The sequence below is a fragment of the Taudactylus pleione genome, unplaced genomic scaffold (assembly GCF_031769625.1).
Source record: "Taudactylus pleione unplaced genomic scaffold, aTauple2 ptg000093l, whole genome shotgun sequence".
Lineage (NCBI taxonomy): Eukaryota > Metazoa > Chordata > Amphibia > Anura > Myobatrachidae > Taudactylus > Taudactylus pleione.
The window spans coordinates 11,843,439-11,868,168 of NW_028284495.1; the positions used below are offsets into that span (position 1 = coordinate 11,843,439).

The window sequence follows — 24,730 nt, forward strand, 5'->3', positions numbered from 1 at the left end:
AAATACTATGAAACAATATAGAAATAGCTAATATATATTCCCATAGCAATAACATTTGCATCGCTCTGTGACACAGCTCAGTTACCTCCTTGCATGCTGCTAGCTTTGATGTTGTGTCTTTGATTGTGGTTCTGTTATTATATTCTACATGATGCTGGTGACATCTGTAACACTACAGTAATATTCTTAATGATTCAAGGGGTGCTGAGCCTTGCAGTTACACTTTCCAGTGTTTTAATTATTGATTACAGAACATCATGAGTCTACACTGTAAGACTTTAGCTCTGTTAATGTATGGGGCCAATTCAATAAGGGGTAATATGTGCAGTTGTGACATCGTTTCACTGCTGGCAACAGCACTCTACATTGCCCCTAAATTTCCCATAATTCGCCCCTACACTGTGCATTTAAGTTTGCAACCGCATAAGGGGGGTTAGTTTAGTGCACATATTGAGGAGCCCGTGCATACAGGTTTAGTGAGCAGTGACGTACATAACGCTGGAACCAGGGATTTTGCATCACTCCTATATAAACTGTTCTTACTATACAAGTACATCTTTCACTTTTATACTCTGCACAAGAAGCACAGTGTGTGCGCAGGAGGAATTGACGAGAGCTTCTTACTGGGCTACATGATTGCAGTTGCTAGATATAAGGGTCAATCATAGTATTGAATCTCTCATGTTTAATTCTATTACTCCTTTAAATGCATTTACCTTCCTCAGTGGGAACATTGGTAATGAACAAAATGCTTGACTGCAGAAGTATTAGTCAGACATGCTGTGGCAACTGCTGTAACACTGTTTGAGCCAGCAGCTATTTCTTTTGGGCCACTCGATGGAGCAATTAAATTGTATCTCCGTTTGAAAGCGAATAGCCACACACATCTCTGCTTGCTGCTTCCCGTGGTGGTGGGCAAAAATGTGCGAGAAGGCAGGAGTTTGGGTGCACCAAAGCCGTACTTTAGACGGGTTTAGCAGCTCTGCACATGTACAGTAAACCCGGTGCTTCTAGTCATGCACTCAAATTGTTCCAATGGGCACCCATTAGGTTTGGGTGCCCACAAAACAACTGAATCGTCCCCTAAGGGTCCTATTTATGAAATAGGCCCAAAAATACCTATTTGCTATTGCTGCTCACCTCAGTGATAACTTCTCACTTGCTTTGGCATGTAAGCCCCAGCGATGGCCATTGTCAGCTGCAGGGCTAGACAAATAGACAGAGGCTCTAAATACTGAGAAAACATATAATTTTCACCAGATTTAGGACCTGATTCAGCAAGGATCGCAATTGCGATTACCCATGCAGACGGCCAATTGTTGTGTACTGCAGTGTGCAAAAGTATCACTGCCATCTCACTGTGATCACAGAGATCACGCAGGCCCATCGCAGAGTGAATGACAGGAAGAGAGCACTTGGGAGTGTTGACGGGGAGGGTTGACGAAACGCAGGCGTGTCAGTGCATTTGAACGCCGTTACAGGGGTGTGCATAAATTACCCACTGCTATGCAGCTTGAGTTCTCACTGCGTAACCGGAAAGTTAGCAATTTCTGAGTAAGGTCTGACCTTGTGCAATTGTGCGCAAGGCTCCGATGGTACTCGATGTTACCGATGGTTTCGCAGACTTACAAGGTATGTATGTAAGGGGAAGTGGGCGTCCTTATGTTGGGCTGCAACTGCATAGCGATAGCAATCATTAGCATATTTTCGCAGCGGGTCTGCAAGCGTAATCGCAGCTGCGATCCATAATGAATCAGGCCCTTAGCCTTTCTTACTCACGGCTCTATATATCAATGTCAGAAAGGTCTAACAGTCCACCTTGTAAAGCCAGCACATTACTCGAAGCCTTAACAACAAAAGATCTACCATAATACAATGTCATGATGGTGAATACAATTGAAAAAAAAAAAAAAAGACTGTAAATCCACATTAGCAAATTAATATATCAGGTAATATTTGTCAACAGTGTAAAGAATTACATTTCATAGTGCTCCACTGGAAAAAAATATTATTGAATACGAGCATTGTTAAAACATTCCAATAAAATATATGATTTAAACCTAGACGAATGAATGAATATTTGCATTCTCCAAAAATTTGACAAAATACATTTTTACCGTGATGTCAGTTTATTTGGCAGAGAACAGAATGCAAAATACAGATCTATTCTCCTATCCTCATAGATTTAGAAATAACAGCTGTACAATGACAGGCATAAGAAATGACCCACAATGTCTCGATTTCTTGTAGGTATACAATTTAGCTATATTGGTTTACCCGCAAAGTAATTTAGCTATTTTAATAACATGTTAGTAAATTATTAAATAGAGGCTAGAACTGTTCTATGCCGAAGTTCTGTGAACGTGTAGATATTACTGTTGGTATAATAAAAGCAAGCCTCTGGCTGAAACCTTCAAAGCACCATTTTAGAAGCTAAACAAACTTCTAGATGTGTTTAACTGCAGGCTAGTACATTAGCATATCATGCAGCACCTTTACACTGCTATTTACACATCTATTCTCCGCAGCAGGGAAACGCTACATTAGTCTGACACGGATTAGGAGAGTGACAGTGGCACACAGAGACGCATGAGCCTGGGAATGTGAACTATACAGTAAACAGAATGGTGAATTACCACAACGTACTTTATTTCTTATAGGGCCACATTCACAGGCTTCATTTTGTAGCAGCCAGAGGGTACTAAAGACAGCTGTCACACACATACTATGGGCCTGATTCAATGGATTGTAATTACAACTGCGTATGCAGACCGGCCGATTGTTGCGTACTGCGCATGCACTGCGATCGCACTGCATTTACGCACGCAGACAGGAATTAATCGCAGAGTGAGTGACAGGCCATGAGCATTTGGGGGTGGTGACGGGAGAGCGGTTGCAGAAACGCAGGCGTGTCTGTCCGTTTGAATGCCGTTGCATGGGCGTGCATAAATTAGCCACTGTGATGGCAAACGCAGCTTGAGTACTCACTGCGTGTGCCGAGACTTGCAATTTCTGCGACGGGTCAGAGTTGCTGTTATTGTGCGTGACGGGCCGATGTGCTTCGATCTTATCGATGTAAATGCAGGGCTGCGAGGAATTACGGATATGAGAAACCAGTAATGGGCGTCTCTATGCTGGCTGTGCTGTGGCAGGCAGTAGCATATTTTCTCAGCAGCATGGCGTGCGATACGCAGCTGCGATCCCTGCTGAATCAGGCCCTATGTGCATATAATATAATAATATAAGGATATTAAAATTAATTTGACAGGCATTATATGCCATGTATAATAGCACTCATAACTGAAAGAAGTCTGCCAGCGCCTGGAGCAGAAGTAACCGGACACTGTCCGCATACTGTACTTCTGTTAAAATTGTTCATTTGGGGGGAAGTTTCTTGCTATAAGCCCTATGGTGGGTTCCCAAACAAGGGCTTCTTTCACATATAGGGCGGGATGTACGAAGCATCGCATCCGCGATGCGTTACATCCCACCTACTATCAGGTACATACCACGGTTGATTACCGTGGTATGTACCTAGAAAAGCAAATAAAATTGCAAAGGACAGCTCTCCCAATAAGAGTGGTCCTTTCGATTGGTTGGGTACATGATGCCGGTGCTCGGGATCCCGGCGGTCAGAATCCCGATGGCGGCATCCCAACCTGGTTACAATGCAGACACCTAAATATAAGTACTGCTAACCTAACCCTCCTAACCCACCCCGGTGCCTAAATCTAACCTCCTCCCCAGTGCCTAAACCTAACCCTCCCTCCCCGCATCCAAAACCTAACCTCCCTCCCTTCCTTCCCCCCAGCAGCCTAACTCTAATCCTCCCCCTAGTGCCTAACCCTAAGTCCTTACCCTAACCCTCCCCCTAACCCAGTACATACCTTCGGGATTCCGGTGGTTGGGATGTCAGCGACGGTGTCGGGATTCCTGCACCAACATTTTCTGACCAATCCGTTTCCGATACCCCTGGATAGAGGGACTTCCGGGTTTAACACCTAGAAGTCCCTCTGGTATCCTTCTGCGCATGCGCAGGAGGCGGCCAGCACCGCGTTGGGAAATGGGAGGGATTCAATTGGGTCCCTCTCATGGGGGTCCTGATAAGAAGCTCATTCCAGTCTTTGTACATATGGTAAATGCCATTTCACAGCATTTTTCACTTTACTACATCCCGCCTATACTCTGTTTTGGAGCAAGGCCGGTTCTAGTCGATTTCCTATTTGTGCCATAGCATGCATTTCTTTAAGATGAACTGGACAGTGCTCCAAAGTATATGAAACAATCTTAACCCTTAACTGGTGCTCTTGAATGTCCTATTCTCTGAGTTACAATACTTTGAAATATTCTTTGATCTTCATGATGAAACACATATGAAACCCCTCACAGCTAAGTGTATTCATTTGAAAACCAATTAGAAACAATTTTATTGTGGGCTCCAAGATAATGAGGATGGATGGATTATTGTTTTTATGTGAGATTAAGAAATAGCTTTACATTTACAATTAAGAAGGTTGTGATGACCTGTAATAAACATTCTGGAATAAGCCAATTGTGACTGCCATATGTAAGAAACTAGAGTGTGAACAAATTTATAGAGACTGTATTTCAAAAACAATAGATTCTTATGAGATTTCTTTCGTCCTACCTGCTGTGAAAAGCAGGACCTAGCAGATTGCTCTGTGTAGCCAAATGAAGGGCCTTCAAACACAGCAGTTGGCAGTTTCAGCACCTCTCTGAGAAACAGGTCATACTTCCCATAAGCCATTATCCCACTAGCGTCAGAGATCATGGAGAAAATGTCTGGAAGAAGCAGAAAGGCAAACTGAGGTACATGCTCCATTTATGCTATATGTATAATAGGATGGTATTGTTGCTTGTAGGTCATAATGGGCAACATATAAACAAAGCTCCCTTACAGCAATCCACATCTGTAATGAGCCTAAACTAAAATGCTCACATCTGCATATGGATATACTGTACACTACATGCAATTTGTAATAAAAGTCTTTCCACCTTTGATGATGATAGACAGTAACTAACATTTACTGTGTATAAGAAGTACAAACGTTTTACGAGGTCTGAAGCATCACAATGGATTTTCTATACTTTATACATACATACATACATGTACTTTAAGCTTTAGTTTGCAGACTGCGCAGAGTATGTACTACAGACAAACATCATTTCACATTCTCTGATTTCTTACTTTCCCGGAACGTACACGTTTTATTTCATGGTTTGCTGCTACCCTAATGCATTTCAATAGGAGCATTTCCCTAATTGAACACCAACTTATCCAGCATAATACACAGTATTAACCAAATTCATTATTGTCCAAATGCTATACAGTAGTTTTTTGCTATAGTGTATTACTGTATGCATTCAGTTGTGTATAGTAATTCATGTTATTCAGACATTACCAACTATAGCAAAGTATAGTATAGTTACATATACACGGAAGGTGTGGCCAGAGACCAGCCACATGTGTAAAATGGCCACTGTGGCGCTAAAAGGACTAACCCTTTTGCTGCGGCGCCATTTTTAAAATAACCTTTAGGCGCAGGCTGTGGAAAAGTATTCTATACAATCTATGCACTTCTAAGGAACGTATTAGTTATTTATTTTATAAGGCTGTGACATTTAGAACCAAATGGCTTTTGAGACATTCTCACCTCCAGAGGTCTCCGCTGTGCCTCTGTGTTTAATACCCAGCAAGTTTGGGAAAAACAATTTGTTTGTGTTTCAGAAGCTCCTATTGTGTGGAACTTCCTAAGAACTTAGAAGGGAATGCCAAACTGGTTTTAGTCATAGATATGTGAAAGGACGAATGCCATTGAAATATGCATTATATTTACCTTTTGAGAGACAGTATATACTAACCTAGATTGTAAGCTCCTAGGAGCAGGGTCCTCCTCCCCACTGTCTCACAGCCTTCTTCTCTAGCACTTCTATGACAGCCTTCACCTTCCCAGCTGTATTGTGTATGGAGAATTGTGTTGCTAACTGTTACTTGTGCTCTGTTTATAAGTTGGTTACTGTATTGTAATGTAATGTTCTGTGTACCCTTTACTGTATGTACAGTGCTGCGGACCTCTTGTGGCACCCTATAAATAAAATGTAATAATAATAATAATAATAATAATAATAATAATAATAATAACTCAGTGTGTGCTTTAGGAAAGCCAACTGTTTTTGGGTGGTGAAAAGGAAATTATGTTAGTATCTTTAAAATGTAAGATGTTTATTTATATTTTGTGAGCCAGCATGATTGGCTAAAAGGAATACAGGGCGGATTTACCCCCTGTGGTATTGTGTGTAAGAATGGGATAAAGAGGGCATGTGAGCCCCATGTATGTGCATATCTTTTTGGAATATCAAGAAGGACTGTACTGCTGTTTAACATCTGTATGCTGACCCCCTTAAGCTGAGGGGAAGAGTTTTTTTAAGACTATCTGAGCAATAAACATCTTGCCTTTACAATGACTACATCTGCATCCTGCGATAACAGAATTGCATTAAAACGCTATTCCGTTTTCCGTCTGTTCTGGACTGAGCCCAGTGTCTCCAAGCTCAAGCCCTCTGCCAGCTACCATGCAGAGTCTGGTCCATTATGAGGGATCAGGGGGAATCAGCCGACCCTAATCAATAGGTGTGGTCGCCACTCGTTGATGCATACGCAGCAGAAGCGGTTCCAGGTGCCGGCGGTGTACGTAAGCAGTTCCAAATGCTGATGGTAGACGTTTGATGGTGGCTGCACCATTACCTGCGCAGTGGGTGGAGTCAGTAAAAGGCAGATAATGACGGTAAGAGGAAATACCTGTAAACCCCGAGATCCATTAGGGATCAAAAACTAATCAGTGATCCGGTGGCAAGTGAGGTCATCCGGTCACAAAAGGCTATGATTTTTTTTCTCAAGTTAATATTTGCACTTTATTGGGCATATATGGTATTGATGGAAAGTCCACAGGTATTTTGGGATTATTATTTCAATACCTTCTTGTTAACTTCAGCCATGAACACTGTAAAGGACATAGGATTAAAAATAAAATGTGCCTTGGATTAGTAGGTACAAATTGATGTGCAGAAAGTTTCCCTTTTCTGTTGATATTACTACTGCACTCTGCAATGGTTTTCTTCACAACTTTAGATAGTGAAGAAAGCTCTGCCCACCAAATAGTGATATCATAACTCAGACCCTCCATCTAATGTACTAGAACAACCTGGGATAAAAATACTAAGTGGCAGTTTTTCTGGGGGGTTTCTGGGGATTTGAAACCCATGCGCATAGCCAGCAAATTGAAGCACTAAACTACTGGATTTACAATTAAGCGGTTTGGATGATAACCAGCGTTGATATCCATCTATCACAGCCGGTTTTGATCAAAACCGCCACAAAACATTTGGCCAATCAGAAGAATCACAACATACTTATGCGTTCAATCATCATGCATTGAATAAGAAGTCAGAAACTGTAACACTGACCATTATCTTATGAGTAAAATACAATTTTCTTAATATTTTTTAGGAAGAAAATTATAGTTTAATTTTATTAAAATAGCAAACTATTATTTATTATATTCAAAGGGCAATATTAATTGTTAATTGATTTTTAAAAGTTTTTATTTTTAATGACGGGAATCCTTTCTTATTTTATGGCTATATAAATTGTGCCCACAACATAAAATTATAAATGTTTCTCCTGTAAACAAATAGAATTGCCACTTGAATATAATAAATATTATTATTTTGAGATGATCTTCTTAACGTTTGTATTCAAAATGATTGAAATATGTCTAGACTCCACTATGTTTATATATTTATCTCTATAATATATTGCAGTGGTTCTCAAACTCGGTCCTCAGGACCCCACACAGGTCACGTTTTCCAGGTCACCCAGCAGGTGCACAGGTGTATTCATTACTCACTGACACATTTTAAAAGATCCACAGGTGGAGCTAATTATTTCACTTGTGATTCTGTGAGGAGACCTGGAAAACATGCACTGTTTGGGGTCCTGAGGACCGAGTTTGAGAACCTGTGATATATTGTATGCAAATTATTGTTTTTTTATGTACTTTTGATACTTCAATAAAGAAATATATATATATATATATATATATATATATAAAGAATATTGTTTTCTTACTAAAATTAAATAATTTTCCACCTAATATATAATATAGTATTTTCCTTATAAGAACATTACAGCATTTGCCTCCATATTCAATACTTAATGATTGTGCACACTATAAATGTGATTTCTCGTTTTCTGAACAGCCAGGATCTCTCCTGTCCCATCCACCTATTTTTATTTTGGTGGGTTTGTAGCAGCTTCTAAACCCATCACTTATTAAATCTGGGTTTATATACTTGTACATACTGGTAAAAACATTGATGGTGCTTCAGTGTTCTATTCTAAAGTGAGGTTTCTCTGCGGTTTTGTGTAAAAAAAATCTGCAGGTGCAATCCCGCCGATAAACTGCAGCAAAACCCTGTGGATTATTATTTACTACCTCCACGACAGGGGGCAAATGTTTACCCAAGTATGGGCTCCATGGCTCTCTATGAGACTGCTAACTCACCCACATCTCTCCCATAATCCATTCCCATCTGACCCATGCGCGATAGTATGTTAAACTATACCTGCCACTACTCTCTCTTGCTGACCCTCTTTTGCTTATTACTGGTCTCCACCTCCTCCTTTACGTCTTTGTGTCTGCTATGCGTGATGTTCCTCTCCTTTTGATATACTCCATAGCATTTTACCTCTCCTTGTAGTCCTGTAATCCCTATATGCCTTTCCTTTCCCCCCTACTCACCACATGCATAGTGTTTATTATTGTGTACGATTTGTTTTAAAAAATTGGCTCACTCGTTTTCCTTCCTCTTTTTGTCATTTGTCTGTTTATGTGAGCTCTCTAAATAAAGAATTAAAAGAAAAAACCTGCATGGATTTCAAACCTGATTCTTAGGGGTAAATTTACTATAGTGAGAGTTTTTAGATGTGAGTTTCAGAAGTGATGTTGCCCATAGCAACCAATCAGGTTCTACTTAATATTTAACTAGCACCTCCTAGAAGATAATAGCTAGAATCTGATTGGTTGCTATGGGCAACATCACTTTTAAAACTCACTTCTAAAAACTCTCACTTTAGTAAATTTACCCCTTAGTCAATCCCCCACCCCCCCAGGACCTGAGGCCATTGAAAGACTGGTGGGTCTCATACCTAGGCTAATGAAAGCCAGCGTTACTAAACCAATGCTGGAGGGGGAGAGGGGTTATTTACAGCACAAAACCCAGGATTCTTCAACAGCCCCAATATAAACCTGGGTAAAGAATTTTTACAGGTACCAGAGCTGCACCTTTACATAATATTACAGCTGTGAGACACAATCAAACAAAAACCCTTGTTCTATATCTTTGTTGTTCGCTCCCTGGTCACTCATGGTTGGTGTACAGTACTTTAAGCCAGAAAAATCCATTTGTAGACTTACATCTCAATTTATCCATGATTTTTCCTCCACACAGTGTGGCTAAAGCCATTTTGACTGCGAAGACTGTGATCTTACCGTGTCCTTCCCTGTAGATTAAAAACGTCACATTCAGAGAAAATATCAAAATGACATGCCAACTATGTGTGAGAAAATATCCTGTAGTGCTGAACTCCAGTACAAGCCATTTATTATACTGCTTAGAAAAACAATCTCTAATCCACTTGTGAGATATTGGTCATGGCGTCATACATAATTAAGAAATCACATGAAAAGTAAACATTTCATTTTGTCCATCAAACTCTCTCTTATTAAAATGGGTATCAAGGGATTAGGGTATGGAATAATCCTGAAGGTTCCAGAGAGGACTCCGTTGGCAGAGACTAACAGGAATGTGTCAGCGGGAATTAAGCAAAGTTGTATATGTAGGTTTATTAAAAAATATTCCTGAATAAACTGTAGTGAATAAATGCGAGGTTGTACTCATTAGCACTAGCAACATATATGCTTATAAAGAGCAACAGAGCAGGGTAAATATGTGGCCACAATAGTCTGACGCTTGGTACATAGACAGATATTAATGTAGAAGAGGTCTGGTACACAGAATCAGAACGTGTACAGGGAGCAGGCAGTAGGGATGATCAAGACAATAAGCTGACATTAATATGCTGTAGAGCAGACAGGAACGTGGTGTGCTGCACAGATATGAGCTAACACTAGCAATGACCCAGCGCTGACAGCTAGGTGTGATTCTGCTTTATAGCACCAGGGGATAGAAATCCATATCTTCAAAGGACTGCAATCGTGGTCTTAATATAGCTATGGCAGAGATTTATGCCAGAGGCACTCCCCTCCTCATAGCCTGCGGGCAAGTGCTGAGAAGGTAAGTGATCCATAATGACGAGCCAGCCTCTCAGCAGGCAATACTGATAGGAAATGACCTAATAGGGCATTGTGATTTTAAGCAGGCAAAATGACAAGGGTACCAGAAAATTCCCAGATGGGCTCCACTGCCTGTGCCCACCCCCTCCTCTAGGGGTCCAGACTGTGCACTTGAATTATACATTGGTACTCTAATAGAGGGTCTGTTCCCTGGTGATAGGACTACTGATGCATAACAAGATTCACCCCTTTGCCAATCAAATTGGGTGATCACAACACAGCCATGTCCCCTTTTCTTGTTGACTGTGGTCTTTAACATAATGAACACAGGGCCTGATTCAGTAGTGAACACAATTGTATCATGGACGCACATCGAGCGATTGTTTGGCATCTTGCATGCGTATAAGCCTCACTATGCGTGCTCAGCGATCGCATTGCCATTACAGATGCACAGAGCAATCCATCGCAGAATGACAGACTGTCAGCGTATGGGGGTGGTCAGAAAAATGCAGACGTGTCTGTACGTTTGAACACAGTTTCATGGGCGTGCATAAATTAGCCACTGTGCTTGCATACGCAGCATGAGAGTTCTATGCGTGCGAGGAGGCTTGCAGTGTCTGTGGCTGGTCAGACCTGGTGTAAATGCTGCATGACTGCCCGATGTGCATCGATGGTACCGATGTTTATGCAGAAGAGCGACATTGGATGGATGTGAGAAAGCAGTGGTGGGCGTCTTTATGCCGGCTGAGCTTTGGCAGGCATTAGCATATTTTCGCAGCTGCGTTCCGTGCAAATTCGCAGCTGCGATCACTGCTGAATCAGGCCAACAGTTCCCGCCAGTGATTGGAAGACACTGTAACTCTACATTCATTCACTAACCTACAAGTCAACATAATATTCTTAGATAGTTGATTTTTTTTTCTTTTTTTTTAACAATGGAATGTATTTCACCTTTACTAGACCTAATGCATTTCTCACAGAGTTTTAGACACTGGCCGGCCAGTATCATGGAAACTATACATCACATTAATGTGGTGTATATAGACAGGAACACAATTGTGTGCTTAATTATTATATGTTACTTTATACTGCATTCTCAGGACTATGATGTCTTCACTACTGTGCATTGCTGCTATCAATTTGGTACATCATCATGCACGCACTATTAGTATTTACTGTATATATATATATATATATATATATATATATATACACACACACATACACACACACACACATACACACTTAAGGGGATATGACCATGTACTCACTAATGGTTAAACAAGCCTCTGTGGTGGCAGGCCACACCTTTTAAGCATTGCCCCCTACCACTGCGTTCTCCAGTAGGCCTTTCATGCTCCAGTCCAACTCTGGTGAACTTTATTTTGTTCAAAAGACTCGTCGCCTCTTAGAATTGTTATCAAATCATCTGCTCCCCTCAGATCTATCTTTGTAAAATTCCTGGATCCCTGAAGGCTCTGAAATATTACAGGAATGAGTGGCAAAGTATAACTGTTTCTGACAGTGACTGCATTGAAGGCCTCAGTCCGCCCTCCGATGGCACTACACCGCTGCTTCTGGTGGTGATTAAGAGGAACATATAAAAACCACAAGCTAAATTGTCATAAATATATTATATTAAAGTGTGCAGCTCCAGTTCAGCCAATGAGTAAATATGTCCAAATGAAATTTGAGACCCTGTAGGGATATATATGGGGCAATTATAAATGTGATGTAGTGAACAAGTCTTGGCTTGAGTTATCCCAAACGGGATCCAGTTATGTGACCGGCGGCCACAAGGCCACCGGTCTCAATACGGACACCCGAATCCTGATAAAGGACTTAAGATAGGCGTTGAAATACCGACGTCGGAACACCGGAACAAATTAGGTATGTCTGGGGCGCCCTTAGCGTTACTCATGGGGGGGAAGATTAGGTTAAGGGAGCGTAGCCGGGTTAGGTTTCTTTTGGGGGAGAGGTTAGGGTTATGCACACCTAGAGAGGGAGTTAGGGTTAGGAAGCCCTGGGGGAAGATTAAGGTTAGGCACTAGGGGGGGAGGTTAGGGTTCTGGCTGCCGGCGTTGGGATATGAACCGGCGACTACTCAGCCACCGGGACTTCATAACCATTCCATCTCAAACACATCAATGTACTGTACTCTTGGCACTGTGGCATAAAGATGTTAGACATAAGCAAAAATAAACAATGTTACGCTTCTAGTCACTCCTCGAGACACAAGTCTGAAGTGAGAGGGAGTTTCCCTGGTTTACCAATTTATTAACGGATTGTGGTTGTTCAACAACAAGAATAGGAATTTCACAGTGGATCCGAATTGTTTTAATACATAAAGGCAGAGTCTCTTGATTACAGTATCTAAAATTATAGGAGACCAATTTTTGGTGTTTAATGGGATGTTTATCGGTATTAAAACAACTGGAATTTGGCAGTTCTGTATCAAACCCCTTCCAATATAGTTGTTCACAAAAACCAGTGCTATGGTTTTAATGTACTTGCTCTTCAATTGAATCATTATCTGTAATGAAATATAACATTCCACTAGGTACTTAATTGTTATCACAGGTTTAATTTTAAGAGGACATGCAAAATATTATCCCCGCTCCTCCCTCTTCAAGCACTGGTAACTTGGCGTTTCCCCGTTGTTCATTTCCTTTCTTTGCGCAGAGGACATTCAGCCAAGAAGTGTGTACAACTGCCACAGTACAGACACAAATAAATCACCCTTTGCCATTGCATTTCCTGGTGTGTGAAAGGACCTCGCACACATCCAATTTGATTAGGCTTTTGTTCTGAATGGTACAATACTGGCACAGGCTGCTGGGGCATAGTAGGATAATTTAGGTAGTAGCTGGAGCGCTATGTTTGGTGTCTCTTTAAGATGTTCAGCCAGTTGAGAATCAATCTCTATGCATCAGTCTATAAAGTCTTATAGGCCTAGAGGAAATTCTATATGGACTAGTTCATCCTCGATATCCTTCTTAAGACCCTTACGATACTGGTGCCTCTTAGCGGCCAACTGTCATTTAAAATCTTCCATCCAAGTCCTCAATTCAATGGTGTACTCTAAATCAGATTGCCCCTTGCCCCCGCAAAGTAGCCATCTAGCCTCAGCAGTAATTGTGTGGTGAGGATTGTCAGAGGTCTTCACAAAAGCTTCTAAGAACAGCAGCATTAACTTCAGTATGGGATAATGTCTCTCCAAGAGGGCTGTTGCCTAAATCAGAGCATTTCACTTTAGTAGTGTTAAAATATGCACCACTTTCAATGTGTTCTTGGGTGCATTTGAATAAAAAACAGATTACACTGTCAATATATACCATCGCTTCTGCTAGCGTCAAATTTCTATGACAACTGAATATTAATGGCTCCGGTTCTGGATTAGGCTCCAACTGGTGCAGCTACCATTAGGAATTGTAAAGCATTAGCCACCTGTACAGTGGAGCTGCATAGCTTGAGAGTTGTCCTTACTTCTGTATTGGGAGCTGTACCTCTTGCAAAGTCCATGATTTTTATTACGGCAGTGTATTGATTAACTCTGCAGGTGCCATGGAAGAATATGGCAGTGGAAATTAGGTAACTATACACATGTAGGTTTAATAACTGATATACTGTTGAACAGTAAAGTTGTAGAAAACAAAATGTTCAGAATGTACTCAGCAGCACTGGCAATGAATATGCTTAAAGACAGCAACAGATTAGGGCTCATTCGTGGTCACATCCTTTCCCACTGCTACACTTCTGCTACCCTGTTTAGTCCATCCCTCCACTAGCTTCCCATTTCCTACAATTTTCAGTTAAAACTTCTGACCCTTTCCTACAAAGCCCTAATCCATCCCATTACCAACCTCATCTCACTCCACACCATCCTCTCTGCCAGTGACCAACACCAATTCCCCATAGACAGTCCCATCCCACTCCCACCTCCTAGATACTACTCACATAGTAAATACACTTCCACATTCAATACCACTCTCCAACAGCCTCCTTGTAGCATACCTCTTGCATGTTCTCTACTTGTTTGCTATATACCTTATCAACTGTGTGTTATGTACATTATGCTTAATATCAGGCTAATCTTGCATTAATGATTCTTGAATGTCCTGTATTTTTTTACTTTTGTTGTTTTGTAGTTTGATGATTGATCCTCTATATCTTTGTACAAATACGTCTCTGCTGCATGGTGCAGAGGAATATTGTGGCCTCATATAAATCTTGTCCAGTCCTGTCATTCTCAATGCGTGCAATGCTTCCTCTCAGTCTTGTCTGAGAAAAAGGGCAGCAGAGCTTGACAAGAAATTGCAGGTTTGCTAATTGACAATATTCTGCAACTGTCTCCCTCAATCCTCATTGACAACCACCGTAACAGAACTTTAGGAATGTCATTTGCCGATCTGGGAGGGTTGCAGTTCTGTATGTTATACCATAGTCTTGATGTACAGTATGCCATTTATTTAGCATACTGTAGAAATTTTAAACAAATATTAAAGATCAAATCCAATTAAAAAATATATATTGTTTACATTAATTTCTCTGGACTTCTGGAAGAAGTTACCTTTTTTTTCTTCTAATTAATGTTTGCAGATAAAGCCAAGTGTCAGTTCCGCCACAGTCACTTAACAAATGATATACGGTAGTGAGCAGAGAGTGTTTGGTAGGCCTGTCAGCTGTGCATGCTCATTACACACAATCCTCCCTCTGACATGTATGTAAAGAGAGAGCTCTGGCTTAGATCAGGTGACCCACTCCTTGGAACGTGCTTGAGAGCCAAAATGCAAATGTGTTGCAGCTAAATGTGTCTTGCAGTGGGAGCCATATCCGTCATCCCAATAGGCTTCGATTTAGCACAGGAAAAACGGAGTTACATGAACATAGAACTAGAAAAACGACTTACTATCAGCTTTATGATACACATAGCATTCTGGAAATAAAATGCGAAACAAAAACATATATACATACGTGTGGGATTGCAGATTTAAGCATAAAAAAGTATTGGATTATTGGAGCATGTCTTACAGCAAAGTATTCCAAACTCTGCCATTACAGTCAAGGTTTTAAGGATAACCATGCATGAGCACAGCTGACTTAAACAGCACCTCAGTCACTTTGATTTAACAATCTGGGCTCAATCATGGATATCCCTGAAACCTGGCCTATAATGGCAGAGTTTGGCAAACCCCTGTGTTACAGGAATAGGACAGAGGGAAGAGCTAACAGATTCCTGCAAATGCTATCAATTAATATGAGTATTGAGATACAGAGGTGTCCCCATACACCTAAACGTTTTGTTCCATGTGGTGCCAGACACATGACACGACTTAAACGCTCCGCCACATGTAGTGATTCATGTGCTTGCATACTTTATCCTGAATCTTGCATTTTATTCGCATTGTAGCAGCACACAAATTCACTAATAGTGACCTTAAGTACTTAGGATCAGTATTTTTGTCACAAAGAAATTGGTATAAAGTCACAGATTAAGCATAACGATGTGTGACATGGGTCACTTGTATCAGACATGTCATTTACCCGTTTACCCAGATTAGTGACTCACTTGCACACAGAAGCTGAGGACATGAAGAGCCAGTGTCAGTATTCAGAGTACCCATTCACTGTACTTTTGTCGCAGTAGTGATGTGAATAAGACAAAGTCTCTGATTGAACACTTGGCACGGCTATGTTGCAAAGTCCGCTGTGTGCCAAGCGGAGCTTCATAGGTATGACATTCAAATGACACTAGAAACACTTAAACAAGAAATCCCTCTTCATATATCACAATCTTCACGTGTTCATGTTACTGAGGCTTTTTAAAGGATGTAATATTCTACATTATTTCAAGTTACACTATACTTTCACCGCCTGCAACATGGCTATGCCCCTACAGACTACCAAAGAGCCAGTATTTAACATGCATTCATTTCTACTAATTACATCATACTACAATCCATCAGGTATACTACAGAAATACATTATAGAACTCAAAATTTGCATCCAGCAGCTGGGAAAACACTTACGGGTCATAAGCTGCCAATAGGAAATTTAACATCAGGCTGATGGACTGTTCCACATTGATTTGGTGAGTAGATGGCATCCGCTTATTGAGCTGGTAAAATACTGTGGATAATACAGCTTCCAGGCGCGCCACATTCAGTTCTACATTGGGGTCCAGATTGTTTAATGAATTTTCCCGTAGTGCTTCTATGATGTTCCATATATCTACCAGATGCACTGTATGAAAACACAAAGTCGGTCAGATGGGAAATGTTCCCAATACACTCAGAGCAAATGTACTTGTGTCTGATTGATTACCATTACTTCTCCATATTGGATGTGCCATTTCCTTGTTATTACAATCAGACTGCTATTGATGGTTCAGACTGCCCATTGTGCAAGTCATTCCTGCACCTTCTTCATGCAGAACTTGCCTCCTATTGCTTAGCTCACAAAAGGCTTGTTACTTACCGTGTTATCGCTCTTCAGCAAATGTTACAGCTTACTTTATTATGTCATATTATATTTTATAGCAACACTATACAGAACGGAACATGATGTAGTTGACAACTTCCTGACTTCACTGACAACATTTTCTAGTAATGTTTAATTCAGAGGAGAATTTCAGATAAAAAACGTCACTTCATCAATAATTACCTAAACAAAACAGACTTTTATTATACAAGGTGGTGCCAGTTTGTATAATCGAAACCATGAACGCGTTAACAAGAACATACAAAATTCAAATATTCAAGTTTTGATAAATGCATAAGGGCTCTATCATCAGTCTCTGTAAAATAAGAATGTGTACTTTCATAAAACTTTAAAACATTACTCACAGTTAAACAGCATACACAACGCCAAGTGATGAGAACAACAATACATGGGCATCAGCTGGCATTTAAAAGTGTACACATAATTTCATGGACACCTTTAAAAATATGAGATCTAGTCAACGTATTAAGTTTGTACATACTGGGCACACAACCTGGACTGGCCATCTGGCAAATGGCAGAAGTGTCGATGGCCAGATCGGCCCGGTCCAGCCATTTTTATGCCTGGTCTTACAGCTGTGCCTCCAGGTGCTTTATTTAGCCTGCATGGTTAGAGGGGGCCTTCCACAAGGCCGGCCACACACCTGTGAGATATAGCCACAACCCCTTTCCCGTGCAGCAGGGATGCCAGGGCCGAAGTATAGCCCCAGTCCGTCCCTGATTGGACACAAAGATATCATTTTAAAACTGTATTAATATCTTAAATCCATATTTAATAAATTAAACACACCTTACTGAAGGTATCCAGGCTCCATTTTAAATATTACATATGACCAATAGTATAAAGACTTGGCGAAAACAGAAATACACTGAAAACGTTCAAATTTATTATTCTCATTGGGCACTTTGGTCTGGGTTCAGAGAAGGGTAAGGAAGGATATGGGTACGCAGCAACTAAACAAAATAGTTTCCCAGTCATCCATCCCTGAGAGGAATCCAATATGAATGAGTTTGGCTTATACCATTTTTTTTTTTGGGGGGGGAGGCCCATATTATTTTAAACATACAATTTTTATTACAGATGCGTAGATGTATCTCACTGCTGCGTTCGTGCATCTGTGACTTATTGATTTTATTTTCTCAGGTACATGTGCACTACCAGTGAGCCCTCTGTCGACCTGCTCTGCACCACCGCTGCTGCCACTACCCCGCACGCCTACAGCCGTCTCGCACTCTGCACCTCCCAAACCACCTCCTGTGTCCCCTCTTCCACCTGCGTTAGTGTACCATTTTATTGCCCTTCTCCCCTGCAGGTGACCCGGTTTGCTCATCCAAACCCTAATAGTTAATACAATTTAAAAAAACTCTGAAATTCCATAGACAAAAATCCTTACAGTTTCACATGTCCCATTAAGGTTGCTTAGACATGATCTGAAAATTCACAAAACCTATTGAATTTCTGCCACTCAAACTCCAAAAAGCAATGAAATTACAATCATTAAGGCTGACGCCTTAATGGATGTGTGTCTTGTGTAATACAGATATGTTATGCCATGACACCATGTGGTTAACTACAGATTCAGCACTATCACAGAGTGAGATTGCTGTCACTCACAAAATGGCGGAGCTGCTAATTCACAGAATTGTTTGTTCATTGGAATACACACATGCAGTCTATGCAACTGAGGTCTGAGCAGAACATACAGCTGCGCAGATGGGATAAGAGTATGGTATATATGCTAGCTGGGATACCCAGCGTTGCCAGGGTCGAAGACTGGACCTTGAAGTATACCTGCAGCCTTTATTTGTTTACATTGTCCTTGCCTATAACCCCATTCCATTTATCCTGAAAAGGACCCCACTGTTTTCTAACATGCATGCAAACAGTGGCGTAACTACCGTGGGTGCAAGGAGCGTGGCTACTATGGTGCCTCTACGACCCGCTGCTCCCCCTGCACCTAGTCACGCACACAAGGTGGGACGGTACAGTCAGGAACGTCAAGGGGGGCCATGGGTGTCAACGATGTTGATCTGGGTGGGGGGCATAATTAAATGTGTTATATGTGGCATAATGTGTAAGGGGCATTACTGTGTGGCATAATGTATAAGGGGCACTACTACTGTGTGGAATAATGTGTATAAGGGGTACTACTTGTGGCATAACCTGAATGGGCTCTGTGTGGCCATCAAGTTTGCTCAGACTGAGGTTAAAATAATACTTTTGTAGCTTTCTCACAGGTTTTTGGCAGACTGTGAATTTGGAGCAAACCCCGGAACCTGTGTAATTTAAGAGTGTCCCCATTTTTAATGATTGTGCGACAGTGTGTTGCCCTGATGAAGTTCAAACTATACCACTATGGCAAATTTAGTGGAGCTAGGTCCAACACCCTGGCCATGCATAAAGGACAAAAAGACGGACGGACAGATACGGGTACTCGGCTCTCTTAGCCACTGAATGCTCTTCCCACTGTTTACAAAGGGAGATTCTCCTAGCCAGTGGTCATTCGGGTAGTAGTGGTCATTACTAAGTCTGTGAGCTCCGCAATATGTGTTTGTTTTTTAAGACGACCCTGGATGCCTACATGGACCGAATAGGACATGACACAAGGGGTAGGCGAAGATGGATTTTTTTTATTACAGCGATCTTGGATGCTCCTGGACAAGAGGACAGAATCGCTACAGGGAGTGAAGGTAAGTATTGTTGTGTCTGTGAGTGAATGTGTAATAAAAATAATACAATATTCGGTGCCTATGTCCTGTCTTATTTTGACTATTTCTTTGATGTCCTCATCTCTTCCCAATTCAGCTCCCAGTTCTACCCCATTCCCCTAGATTCAGGGGTGGGGAACCTTTTTTCTGCAGAGGGCCATTTTGATATATATAACATTATTTGCGGGCCTGGTGCAGGCCACGGCCCCTAAGTGATGTCACACGGGGGCATTGCCACAATCGCCGGCGATTACAGCAATACCTGAGCATCCTGAGGATGTTCTGGGGAGCTGTAAGACAGAGGTGTGACTGTCTGAAGCATCCTAAGGACGCTCCAGGCGGCACTGCAGCATAGATTCTGGCTTCAGAGTGCAATTCTAGGTGCCAGATGAGGCTAACAGAGAAAAAGCTCCGAGGGCCAGACCAAATGATTCCGAGGGCCTCATACGGCCCTCGGGCCTGAGGTTCCCCATCCCTGCCCTAGATAATAAATTCTCACAAGCAGGGCACTCCACCATCACCCTGAACTATCCATCTCTCAAGTGTAACCCCACACAGACAGCAAAACTGAACCTCTCTCTCTACCCTTCCCAGGGCACTGGGTCACTGAGTGCTACTGTAATTAACTGTTTTTTGTACGTTTATCTCACAGTTTGATTTATTACCTTTTACCCTGTGTGAAGATTCTTATATTGTATAGTTTATTTAAACCATTCTAATTTGCCCTGCACAGCACAATGGACACTTGGTAACATATAAATAAAAGAAAATAATAAAAGTTATAATAAGAGTATAACACTTAATATAAAATCTATGTATAAAGCATATTTGCGCAGGCCATTAGAATTGGTCAAATAAATCATTAGAAACTGCATTCAGAAGATTGGCATACAGTATTTGCAACACACCAAGGACATTGTGGATTAAACATAATATAGAACAATATTAGACAGCCTGCTAGATTCCAGCAATCCAATGCTGTGTTAATTATTCTGTGAACAGTAAATGCCTTAGCTGAATCCCATGAAACACAGACAAAAGAAATACAGACTATCGTATTCCTGGTAGCAGTGACTGTAACAGTAACAGACAGCAAAGCTCATGAAACAGAAGGTCAAAGAGCAGTGTTTTATTCTGGCATGAACAGCATAATAATAACCAGTGATCATCACTCTCCCTGCACTGTACCTCTAAGGAGAACACTCATGAGACTAATGAAGGGCACAGTGTGATGTAATGATACTAACTGGAAGCACCAGTGATTCATCAAACCTGCCTCATATCTGGATTAAGATTGCAAATTAAGACATGCAACAATGGTGCTGAATATGTGAAAACATCCTGCAGGGTTCACATCAATCAGATGTAAAACGCAACATTCCCTTACACCAGAAATAAGAACATGAAGAAAATTACATTACTACGAAATACATAACTGAGCATCTTGCTGGTACTGTATGTCACTCTCCAGTTTGGCCAGTAGAGGTCTCTGTGTATACTTGCCTAAAATAACATACATTATACATCTAACAGGTTTCATTGTTGTTATTGGGACAGCAATAAATACATGGACTAGAGAGGCTGCTTGATGCAACATCCCCATCTCTTAGTCCAAATCAGCTGGATTTGCTTGTAGAACATACAGTAAAAGTAGCTCCTAATATGAGATCATCCTACACACTAATACAAGGATATACAATACTGTGCAAAAGTTTTAGGCAGGTGTGGAAAAATGCTGCAAAGTAAGAATGCTTTCAAAAATAGAAGGGTTAATAGTTTATTTTTATCAATTATCAAAATGCAAAGTGAATGAACAGAAGAGAAATCTAATTCAAATCAATATTTGGTGTGACCACCCTTTGCCCTCAAAACAGCACCTAAAACTTTTGCACAGTATTGTATGTGTAACTGTCTAAATCCCCTCTTATTCCAACCTCATACACAATAGCAGTCCTGCATTTTGGCCTCAGTGGTGTTTTGCTGTGTATGGAGCTCTGCGTGTCATACCTTCACAGTCAAACAAGGCATCTGTGTCTCAGAATTAGAGTCCCCCTCAAAGCATGGCAGTGTAAAAGCCCAACTGCCAGTTGCGTAACTGTGGAGGGTGCAAAGGGTGCGCTCGCTATGGGGCCCGGCGACTCAGGAGACCCGCTGGCCCAGCAACCAACCCCCTGAACCATGCAGAACCCCCGCCCTTATATATAACTCCAAGGCAGGTAGGCTCTTGTCACTCACAGACACTGTGCTTCAAGTTCCACCCCTTCAGACGCACCGCTGAAGAGCTACTGGTCCCACCTCCTCAATGCATCTGGGAGTGGTGAGGCTCAGTGCAGAGAAGGGATCTGATGCTGTCAGTGCTAGCTCTGCGGCGCATCTCCACAGTTTCCGGGCTCCGTGATTCGGGAGCTGTCAGAGTGGACAGCCGAACAGAGGAGACTTCAAGGCAGGGGCAGCTGCGCTGTAATAGAGGTAGGCTGGGCAGCGGTAGTACAGTGCAGTGATGGGGGTCCTGGTGACAGTGGAGGAGGGTAAGGTCTGTACTGTTGGGAGTCCTGCTGTGCTCAGACAAATGGCAGTGGGAAAGAGCCCTAACATGACAGCTCCCAGAGATTATTGTTGGATGACCTGGCCTGTTATATGGGTCCTAGTGGCCAGTATCGGCAGCTCATACAGCCAGGCATTGACAGGACTGAGCTGGGCCACATGTACCACATGGAGCAGGGTCCATTATTTTATTCTGTGTAATGTATTTAGTTTGTTACTATGGGGCAGATCTACTAAGCTCTGGAAAGTGATAAATTAGAGAGTGATAAACTACCAGCCAATCAGCTCCTAACTGTCATTTTTTAAACACAGCCTGTAACATGGCAATTAGGAACTGATTGTTTTGTAGTTTATCACTTTCCAAAGCTTAAAATTTTGCTATGTGGCCCACAAAGTTCTAGTTACGCCCCTACCAACTGGTACAGTGATGGGGCTCTCCTGATATAGCAGTATACTAAGGGATGTTTATTTAATTTAATTATTAACAGTTATTTATATAGCACGTACATATTACACAGTACTTTATAGACACAAATTACTCATTCACATCAGTCCCTGAACCAGTGGAACTTAAATTCTATAGTTCCTACCACATGTACAACACACACAGTAAGGGGGTTATTCAGTAGTGGACAGAGGGCCTGATTCAGACCCGCTCGCGAGCGGGTCGATGTTGGCCCAGTGCGCATGACGGACGCGGCTCCGTCGTGTGCATGCGCGAGATCCGGACAGCGACGGGCAAACCGTCGCTCCGGGTCTCGCTACAAAGGGGACGTGCTGTCGATGTTGAGTTCCCATGGGAACGCCTACTGTCTTGGGCCGACCCCACTGACATCACAAGTGATGTCAGTGGGAGTGCTTTCGGCTCTGATAGAGCCAAAAGCACTCCAGGGCTTGCAGCAACGAGATCCTACCACAAGGATCTTGTCGCAAGCCCAATGGTCGCGATGGTCTTGACCATCGCAACCATCTTCCTGGCTGCTCGCTATAGCTGTGGGTGGTCACCCACAGCTATACAAGTGGCCAGGAGGCCGCTCTAAAAATACAATAGGCGAGCACTGATTCAGAGCGAGCACTCTGAAAAGAGCGTCCGGCTCTGAATCAGGCCCAGAATTGCAAAGCTGCACGCAAGCAGCTTTGCAATTCCATCCATGCAAATGCAGAAAGAAGTTTCTGACACCTCCTGTTGCATTTGCGATCTCAGCACTGTGACCGAGGTCGCAGGCTGGGATTACCATTGCAAACATCTGTCGCGATAGTGGACGACACAAGCCAGATACTGGCCTTGCCACTTCCGGAAAACGGGGGTGATGCGCCCACTTCCGGGAATGCCGGGCGACCACGCACCTGCACAGCCCCTTAAATGCCTCTGCCTGTCAATCAGGCAGAGGCATAGCAGGGGCTGCGTGTGATCACGCAGGACCCGTTCTGCACATGAGCAAAACTTATACTGCACATGCGCAGATTCCTCATAATCGTGAATCTATGTTCAGCTCTGAATCAGCCCCTAAGTGCATACTATTAGTATAATGGTGGTCAACTCTGGTACATTGGTGGGCTTTACTGCTGTAAATAATGTATAGGACTCAATAAGTTAGATTAAAAAATAAAACCAGAAGGTTGAAAGTGTGGGGCCCCTTTAAGATGTTTTTGTGTAACTTTAAGCAACTCATATGTTAATGTGGTGATGAGGCTTTGTACTGGCAGCCTATCACAAATCGGGGTGCGGTGGCGGTAAGAACAGTAGAATGTAACCTCTTCCCTCATGTGCTTCTCTTTACATTTTCTTCTACTCCTTACTCCCCATAAGGGCACCTAACACTTGACTGCCAACTCCCTGCTGCTTATTGTGAGTGCTTTATTCGCTGTTGCAGCAATGTATATAAATTGTGTCCTTGTCCTGCACTGTACTGTACTGTAAGTTACTTGTTTCTTGTTCACTTACTAGTTTTATGTACTATGTAAGGCGCTGCGGAACACTTGTGGCGCCATATAAAGGATAATAATAATAACAATAATGAGTTGTCAGTTATTCCTTAGTTGGGTGCACTCCTCTCAAACAGGGGGGAGATGTATCAAACCTTGGAGAGAGAAAGTACCGACCAATCAGCTCCTAAAGCTGGGAACACACCGTACATCGGTGCAACTCAGCGATGGAACATTGTGGTGTAACCATACATCACGCACGCCGTACAAACTGCATGATCCAGTGTACAATGTATCGTTACATGCTGAATGTAACTGCACCGTGTCATTCATTGCATGGTCTCATCTTACTTGAAGAACACGGATCGGGTGTACACCCTGTACGATCTGTACGAGACATCGTATAGTGTTCACCCATCTTAACTGTAATTTTTAAAACACAGGGGGATATGTATCTAAGCTTGGAGAGAGATAACGTGCAGAGAGATAAAGTAACAACCAATCAGCTTCTAACTGTTGTTTTTCAAACACAGCATATATAGTGACAGTTAGGAGATGACTAGTTGGTACTTTGTGGCATTTAATAATTGTTATCACTCGTTACTAATCTTGAATGGTGCTCCAACCAATCAGCTCCTGTCATTTTTCATACACATGACAGTTATGCTGAGTACA

The 24,730-nt window shown here is 42.0% G+C and overlaps 1 protein-coding gene across 13 annotated transcripts in view; it reads right to left on the reverse strand.

Moving 5' to 3' along the window:
* Nucleotides 1-24,730, reverse strand: part of DTNA (dystrobrevin alpha) — a 294,993-nt gene that overhangs the window by 85,353 nt on the left and 184,910 nt on the right. For all 13 annotated transcript variants that reach the window (XM_088469565.1, XM_088469560.1, XM_088469566.1 and 10 more), the window contains 3 exons: nucleotides 16,406-16,619; nucleotides 9,498-9,583; nucleotides 4,649-4,803 (listed from right to left, as the gene is read on the reverse strand). In XM_088469565.1, coding sequence (XP_088325691.1) covers nucleotides 4,649-4,803; nucleotides 9,498-9,583; nucleotides 16,406-16,619 — 455 coding nt within the window. The remainder of the gene's footprint in view (nucleotides 1-4,648; nucleotides 4,804-9,497; nucleotides 9,584-16,405; nucleotides 16,620-24,730) is intronic.